This window comes from Neophocaena asiaeorientalis, unplaced genomic scaffold (genome assembly GCF_003031525.2).
Source record: "Neophocaena asiaeorientalis asiaeorientalis breed wild unplaced genomic scaffold, Neophocaena_asiaeorientalis_V1.1 scaffold98, whole genome shotgun sequence".
Taxonomy (NCBI): domain Eukaryota; kingdom Metazoa; phylum Chordata; class Mammalia; order Artiodactyla; family Phocoenidae; genus Neophocaena; species Neophocaena asiaeorientalis.
In genome coordinates, this window is record NW_020172459.1 from 1,403,268 (window position 1) to 1,412,089 (window position 8,822).

At 43.7% G+C, this 8,822-nt stretch overlaps 1 protein-coding gene across 1 annotated transcript in view; it reads right to left on the minus strand.

Annotated features, from left to right (window-relative positions):
- The window catches only part of UGGT1 (UDP-glucose glycoprotein glucosyltransferase 1), a 120,644-nt gene extending 116,043 nt beyond the window's left edge, over positions 1 to 4,601 (minus strand). The window contains exon 1 of the mRNA XM_024738001.1: positions 4,384 to 4,601. Coding sequence (XP_024593769.1) covers positions 4,384 to 4,441 — 58 coding nt within the window. The 5' untranslated portion in view covers positions 4,442 to 4,601. The remainder of the gene's footprint in view (positions 1 to 4,383) is intronic.
- Between the last annotated feature and the right edge of the window lie 4,221 nt (positions 4,602 to 8,822).

Here is an 8,822-nt window from a genome sequence, read left to right on the forward strand (position 1 = left end):
CAGAGGGAAGACTACATGAAGAGACACAGGGAGAATGCCCAGTAAAAACGGGGGCAGACACTGGAATTACACTGCAAGCCACGAACACCCAGGGCTACCAGACGCTGGAAGAGGCAAAGAAAGATCCTCCTCTACATATTTCAGAAGGAACATGGTCCTGTGACACCTTAATTTAGAACTTCTAGCCTCCCAAAATTCGTGAGACAATAAAGTGCTGTTCTAAGCCACCCCGTTTGTGGTACTTTGTTATGGCAGCCTCAGGAAGCTAATAGGGTGGGTCGCGAATGTAAAATCAAATACAGGTTCTGGAATGAGGAAATGTAAGAACTCAATAGATCCCCATGTATAAAATAAGAAAGGTGGGGTCACTGGTGAATCAGCAGGCCTCCTAAATCCCCAGCAGCAGCCTCAGCGAGCATGCCGAGATCCTTGGTGTCCACATCATTTCACAAAAGGTCTCCGGCTTCAGGCTTCTTTGATCTGTGTTTTCATCCCTGGAAGTCTGCCTAACACAACCTAATCAGACTTCCACTGTGATATAAAAAGTCAGCCTCCAAGTTCCACCCATTTGAATGGGAACCCAAAGGGGACATGAATATGTGGGAAACACTAAACCAGACTTGTGCTTCTGAATGTTAAGGTCTGGTAAAGCTCACCCCAATTCCTCGACGCCAGTTATAATATACACTGTTGGGGAGAGACAGCCCACATACTGGAGCAACCAGTCAGTATCTTCCTTTTACAAAAACTTTATCATTTGTGCCAACATCTTGCTTCCTATGACACACAATATCTCTAAAGAACAATGGTCCGAAGAGAAATGAATTCTACCAAATAGAAAAGTTGCTTTTAAAAGAGTCTGAAGTTCAGGCACTGCCAGCTTCTTTGGAAACAAAAAAAAATTAATATGAACATCCCATTTATAAACACACACTAAAAAAAAAAATCAACATCGATAAAGACTAGGACTAAGCAAACTAGACCTCTGACAATGAAACCTGCTGGCTTGGGGGCGAGGGAGGAGAGGCCGAAGTCGATGCAGGCCCCTCTCGGAATGTAGCAAAAGTTACCGACATTTCCCACAGAGGAAGGACCCAAACTTTTACATACAACTTCAGCCCACTCAACTCTCTCCGACACTCTAGCCTCAGAAACCTGCTCCTCGTGACAGAACAAACACGGGTTAGCAAGAAGAGAAAGCCTTCAGAGTCAGGCACCTGTGATCAATTCCTGAGTTCGCTACTCACTGGCAGTTTAACCACAGGCACCTTACCTGGTAACTCCCTCGCCCTTAGTCTCCCACTCTCTCAAATAGGAATAACAGTATCTGCCGCAACACGCGCCACGAGCGAATTGAGAAGGCAACGTGAAAGTCACTTTGTAAAGCGTCAAGTACTACACCAGAACTAACTGCTCCAGTTAAAATATGTAAGGAAGAGAAACTAGAAACTGTCTTCTAAGTTACAGAATAATAACTCATCGTTATTACAAGGCCTGGAAATAAATATGCTTTGGAAATATATCCTCTGTGGCTAGGAAAAAAAATCAACAAAATCCTCCCCCAAAGTCACTAAGTTTCTAAAGCGGAGACAGCGCATATGAACTATGTTCAAGCAGTATTAATGCTACAGCTATGTTCACCACTTTTCCTGAAGGGACCTAGACGTGTAATCCCCCAACAGTGGTGATTCCAGATGAGAAATCAGATGCCTCTGCACAGTACTCCCAGGCCGAGGGCACGCACAGAGTGGGGAGGGGACAGGGAGGGACCGAAGGCCCCAGGAAACACCCGCACTTACAGAGCAATTACTCCAGGCGAATCACTCTGGACAGCGCCACTGCCAAGCGCTCTGCAAACTCGTTACCCAGCCCTTCCACACAAGGCCCCAGGAGACTGCAGCTCCCGAGGGGGGCAGCCTCGTCCACTTTGTCCACCACAGCCAACAGCGCAGGGCCTGGCAAACAGCAGGTAGTCCATAAATACGCTGCATGATGCGTGAAACACTATCATCCCTACTTGAAAAATAAGAAAATGGCAGCTTGGAGAGGCTAAGTAACTTGCCGGACTAATAAATGGCAATGTTTGGAACCCACATCTGCCTGTTTTCAAAAGTCCCACAATACCATGCTCTCTGCCCTGGTCCTCTGGCTTTAAGAAGGGGTAAGAATTCATACTGTGTAGACCCAGAATGAGCAAAGGACTTTATTACAAGACCCAAGGCAAGTCCAGAGATTTTCTAGGGGCAGAGTCCTTGGGACGCAGGTGGCTGAGAGAGGTAGAGCTTCAACTTGAAACCAAGGGTGTGAGCCTGAAGCTGGGAGCAAACCAAACCAAGCAACCAGCCTGAACAGATCCATACTTGGGCTGGCTCTGGGGACTGAACGTGAGCTCCTCAAGCACAGGGAGTTTTGTCGGTCACAGTCACATGCCTAGCATAATGCCTGGAACACAGGAGGCACTCAAAATAAAATAAACACAGACTTTGTTCATTAAGGGATGAATGAAAGCCACTGGCTAGGAAAGGGATGTGGCAACGAGAGTAAAGGCACTACAAAAAGCCTAAGCCTTAAGAAGGGTGAAAATGAAAACTCTACGTACCATGACTCACTCAGAGATCCCCCTGCCCTGTTTTAAAGAGACAGAGAGTTTCTGGGGCACAGTACAGCATCAGTAGAGATGGGAAAGAGAGGAAAGCTACACATTAAAGAAGAGCTTTCCCACCCCCAGACCCCACATCCTTGATACCACAGGTAACACCAGAGGAAAAGGTTGTCCAGAGAAGTAGAAATAAGAACGTCACTGAGTGGCCTTTTGTTTGAGGATGGCTTCTTTCCACGAGATCCCTTATCACTCTGACCCTCTGACCTTAAAAGGAACCCTTAAAAGCTGTGAAATAACAGCTGTCAGAATCTGCAGCATGGCACTGCATGATTATAGGCATCACGCTTCCAGCATGATGGATAAATTAAAAACAGTCTTTAATAGGTTCTACGCCCAAAAGATTCATCTAGTAAGATCTAGTGTGTGGCCCGGTTTCTTTAGTTTAAAGACACTATCTCTTGCTCATTTATCAAAAATAGTAATCAAAATTATATTATGGCAAATGTTTTTCACTTTTGGAAAACAGAAGAGGCATAAAATTATAAATCATCATCAACTTTTTCTTTTTCCATTTTTAAACTGAAGAAAATAGCTTACAAACTCAAAAAAACCTTGCAGGGTGCAAGTTAATAAGTAGCCATCCGAGTTTCAACATATATGATAACAGCAAGGAAAAATAACAGGAAGTACTCTTCTTGAGAAATAAATTTACTTCTGAAAAATTTAAACTTAATATACACTTATACCTGTTAGCAAAACCCATTTGCTGTGAACCACATACATGCAATTTCAGGTTAAAATTAGATACTATACATGTAATATGAAAATAATCGCAAGTAACTGGAGAAAAAGTCTAATAGTATTTTCTCCATAGTTCAATTTATTCTCCTCAAGTTAAATATGCACTGTGAAGATGCCCTACTACTGTACAAAGCAACGTTTATTTCCTTCAATAAAAATGAGTTTCAGCTAAGTTTAACAAAAGCAAGTCAAATGGAAAGGCTACAATCAACCCAAATTTTGTGTTGCTGTCATATAGCTATTTAAAATGTCTTCAAACATCACACCGTAAAGTTGGCTGGCCAAGTACACGATGAATGAATGTTTCCAATACAGTGTAACACAGTAAGGCATAAGACCCCAGGACTTTGAATGAGCAAAATATGCTAGTTCTCAAATCGGGCAAGAAATGCAAAACGATCTAGAGATTCTGGCCAAGGAACACGAAGAGCTCCCACCCATAACTTATTGGCGATGTACGCAGATCCTTCTCTTCTGGCAGGTCCCACGCTAAAAGTGAAACCGGATCATCCAATTTTCAGCCACCAGATCCTCGTATTAAATGAAAACGGAACCAATATTCATCACCCGAATTCATTTTAGGGAAAAAAGAAATCTATAAAAAGATCCATTCGTTCTCCAACCGGAGTCCTGCAAACTGCTGGTTCTCAGCCTACTTGGGGTCAGGCTTGGACGAAATTCACGTTAGGGCACTTCCCCCACCTCCGTCTGCACTTGGGCACACGGGTCTCGAAGCTCTTCAATGAAGGTTCAAAACGGCTAAACAGAGCCCGCGACCACCCTCGCAGAGACGGTATGTGCCCAGAGGACACCGAGGGACAACTCGGGGGACTCGCAAAGAAGGGGAGGGCTGGGATACAGGAGGGGAAACTGAGTCAGGGAAGAAACGGAAGCTCAAGGTGACCGGGACACAAGGTGGCCTCGCTCCCCAGACCCTCTCTCCCCCCGCGAGAACTCCCCACGCCCCCCACTAGGGGTACCTGTCACCGGCCGCGCAGCGGCAGCACACGCGCCGCCCGCAGACCCTTTCCAGTCCATGCCGGGGCCGCGCTTCGTCCACGACTGCCCCTGCGACAACGCCGGGGCGGGGCGGCGCAGCGGCGGGGCGGCAGCAGCTGCGCCAGTGAGCGGCCTACACGCGCCTTTACCGTGGCTCCGCTCGCAAGCCGGCCTTGCAAAGATAGAGCTCTGCCGCCGACCGCCCTTTACTTCCGCTTCCTACTGGCTAGAGACGGAGGACTTCCGGCTACCGAGTCGCGGCCGGAGCCGCCCAGAGCGTCACTCGGCCGCCATCTTACATCCGGTGAGGCCCCGCCTGTCCGCTTGCTGTCTGCGGTTCAGTGTGGTTAGGGAGGCGTCGGTCTTCGAGGGCGTGGGGTCTCGTAAAGGGGGACAGCTGAGACCCAGAAGCTTCTTTTACATAGAAAGTGTAAAATTTTAACTGACTTTTGATTATCTGACACAAACAGTCCTTCGCTTGAGAATGGCAGAGCAAGGACTAAAAACACTCGCCTTAATCTGATAGCTATATGTCTCTGCCGTGCTTAAGAACTTCTGTAGCTGACTACTGGGCTTTCTGTTCCTTGCTGGACTAAAAGGATTTCAAATAATTTTAAGGAATGGAAATGACTGTTTTAAAATTTATTTCTTGAGGGAGATTTTGTGTTAGTAGATTTCTGTTGTGTGTTTTTAAAATCACTTCAGGTGATGCTTCCATAAAAAAGGAATTGTTTAATTCACTGAATTACAGAGTTAGTTTTTTGCTCTCTGTTTTAACTTGGTCTTCGACTATTGATGCATGAATAACACCAATATTTGCTTAGTTATAGCATACAATCAAGTGACAGTGCAGAACTTCTAGGAAAGTTGGGTTTCTCTTTTTCTAAAATTTTCTCAGAAAATTCAGTGCTATTTTGTTTGACTTAAACGCAGATTTTTTTATTGTTTTAACTTTTTATTTTGAAATAATTACAGAATCACAGGAAGTTGCAAACATAGTACAGTGAGGTCCCATGTACCTGGTTCTCCCAATAGTTACATCTCAAATAAGTATATTACAGTCTCAAAACCAGAAAATTGACATTGGTACAATGTGTTTGTATAGTTTTGTCATTTTATCACTTGTGTAGATTTGTGGAACCACCACCAAAATCAAGAACTATTCCAGCACCACAAATATTTCCAGTGGGTTAGGGGGAAGGAAGGACAAGTAGGTGGAGCACAGAGAATTTTTAGGGCTGTGAAACTATTCTTTATGATATTCTAGTAATGGATACATGTAGTTATACACTTGTCAAACCCACAGAATGTACACCAGGAACCCTAATGTAAACTATGGACTTTGAGTGGTAAGGACGTGCCAATGTAGGTTCATCAATTGTAGCAAATGTACCACTGTGGATGTTAATAGCAGAAGCGGCTGGGCATGTGTGGCGTTGGGGGTATATGAGAACTCTCTGCACTTTCTGCTCATTTTGCTATGGCTCTAAAACTGCTCCAAAGTCCAAAAAATGAAGTCTTTTTAAAAGTGAAAATCATAAATGTTAAAGGTGGAAGGAATATAAGAAATAAACTAATCCTCTATTCTCATTGAAAAAATAAGTAAAAGTAAGACTCAAACTTTCAAAAATAATTGATAGACTTTATATTTTTAGTAGTTTTATATATATATTTTAATTTTATAGGAGTATAGTTGATTTACAATGTTGTGTTAGTTTCAGGTGTACGACACAGTGATTCAGTTATACATATATGTATATTTATTCCTTTTTAGATTCTTTTCTCATATAGGTTATCACAGAATATTGATCAGAGTTCCCTGTGTTATACAGTAGGTCCCTGTTGGTTATCTATCTTATATATAGCAGTGGGTGTATGTTCATCCCAAGCTCCTTTAGCACAGTTTTAATTTTACAGAATAATTGAGCAGATAGTACATACAGTTCCATATAACCATCCCACCCCAACACCTAACAAACACCCAATACCAGTTTCCCCTAATATTAACATCTTGCACTAGTGTGGTACATTAGGGTTACGTATATATAATGGAATATATGGAATAATTTTCAAATGGAATAATTTCCAAGCCACATATCTGAAAAAGGACTTGAATCTAAAATATATAGAGGACTCTCAAAACTCAATATTGTGGAAATAATACTGATACATTATTATTAACTAAGGTCTATAGTTTACATCACAGTTCACTCTTAGCATTGTACAGTTTTATGGGTTTTCACAAATGCATACATAATTATCATTACAGCTTCATGCAGGATAGTTTCACCCCTCTAATAATCCCCTGTGCTTCACCTATTCACCTCTCCCCTGAAATCCTGGCAACCACTGATCTTATCACCATATGCTATAGACTGAATGTTTCTGTCACATCCCTAAATTCATATGTTGAATCCTCCAATGTGATAATATTTGGAGGTGGAGCCTTTGGAAGGTGCTAGATCATGACGGTGGAGCCCTCATGAATGGGGTTAGTGCCCTTATAGAAAAGACCCCAGAGAGCTCCCTTGCCTTTCTCCCATCTGAGGACACAAAGGGAAGTTCTTGCCTGTGGTCCACTTTGTCCATTAAAGTCTTTAGCATATTACACAAAGTTACTTTGAAATTCTAGTCTGATATTTCCAAAATCTCAGCCATATTTGAGTCTGATCTGATGCTTTATCTCTTCAGATTATATTTTTTCTTGAATTTCAGGATGGCTCTAATTTTTGTTTGAAACCCAGACATGATGTACTGGGTAAAAGGAACTGAGGTAAATAGACCATAGTATGAAGTTTTATGTTTTTTTGGCTAGGAGTTAGGCTGTGTTTACAGTTTGCTGTAGCTGTATATGTCAGAGACCTAAATTTCTTCCACTGTCCTTGTTTTTCTCTCCTCTTTTGTATTGGGTTTCCCTAGAAGCTGCTTCTTAAATAGAGTCTGGACATTGTAGTCCTTTCAGCTGTAATCCACCTTATTATACAGGAGCCCTGTTGATATGATGGTGAGGTTGATGAGAGGGAAAGCTCTGCAACCCTGTGATTAGCTCTCAGCGTTTAGGAGGCCTGTGCCCCTGGGCTGTGACCTTCATAAGTGCTATTCCCATTTGTATGAGATAGGGTAGCCAGAGGGGGCTGGAGTTGGGTAATTTCTTCCCCTCCAAGTCAGAAAAAGCTATGGTAATGGCTTTTTCCTTGCTGGGTAGGACGTTTTTCTGGAGAATTCTCTGGGCTTGTTTCAAAATGATTACTTTTCCCCTCCCCCAGACCAAGCATGAAGGGATTTTTCTAGGGTACCCACTGTGAGAACCTGGTAAGTCTCCTGAGGCAAACCCCACAAAAGTGTGGGAGCCCTCTCACCTTATTCTGGTCCTCAGGAATATTTAACTCTCAAATTAGTCTAGACGCAGCCTCTAGAAATTCACCCAAATTGCCTGTTCAGTATTCCTACCAGTTACTAGTTGCAGCTGCTCCTACTGCCGGTAAGCTGCTCTGTATTCTCTGTGTTTGTCCATCTCTCCAGTTTGGGGGGTGGCAGTTTGTCCTCTGACTTAATTCTCTCTTGATTTTCAGCTCATTCAGTTTTTTCTTGTTGGGAGGACAGGAAAGATGACTCCCAAACACTACTCATAGAGCAGAAACCAGAAGTCCCAGACAGACCACTTGCAAGGAGTTGGTGACAGAACCCAGGTCTCTAGATCAGTGCTGTCTGATAGAAATAAAATGTGAACCACATATGTGGTTTAACATTTTCTAGTAACCACATTAAAAAAGTACAAAGGGCCTTCCCTGGTGGTGCAGTTGTTGAGAGTCCGCCTGCCAATGCAGGGGACACGGGTTCGTGCCCTGGTCCGGGAGGATCCCACATGCCGCGGAGCGGCTGGGCCCGTGAGCCATGGCCACTGAGCCTGCGCGTCCAGAGCCTGTACTCTGCAACGGGAGAGTCCACAACAGTGAGAGGCCCGTGTACCGCGAAAAAAAAAAAGAAAAGAAACATGCAGCCAAATAAAATAGAGGGAAAGGGGAAGAGGCGGAAAGAATACACAGATGGAGGTTCCAAGGGAAAGAGCAGGCAACACCTAAAACCTCTCCCCCGCTGTGGACAGGAGCACTGGCTTGACTGGTTTGCGAGTCAGTGATGTGAGAGCAATGAGTTTCACGTATTCCACAAGTTATACTTTCTCCCCTGAACAAGAAGCCCTAATTCCACAGACCAACTAGCCATGGACCCCTTAGGCCTTATAAGCCTGACCTTTAGGCTACTCATGGCTCAGGGATGGGCCAGCTGTACCATTTCTCAGGCGTCTCTACATGCAGGTTAGCTAATGTATTACAATGAGTGTATAATGAGGCTCAAGTTCTACTGGAAGTCGAATCTTCTGCCATCTTGGACCTACTTGGTTCTAACCAGTTTTTGTTCT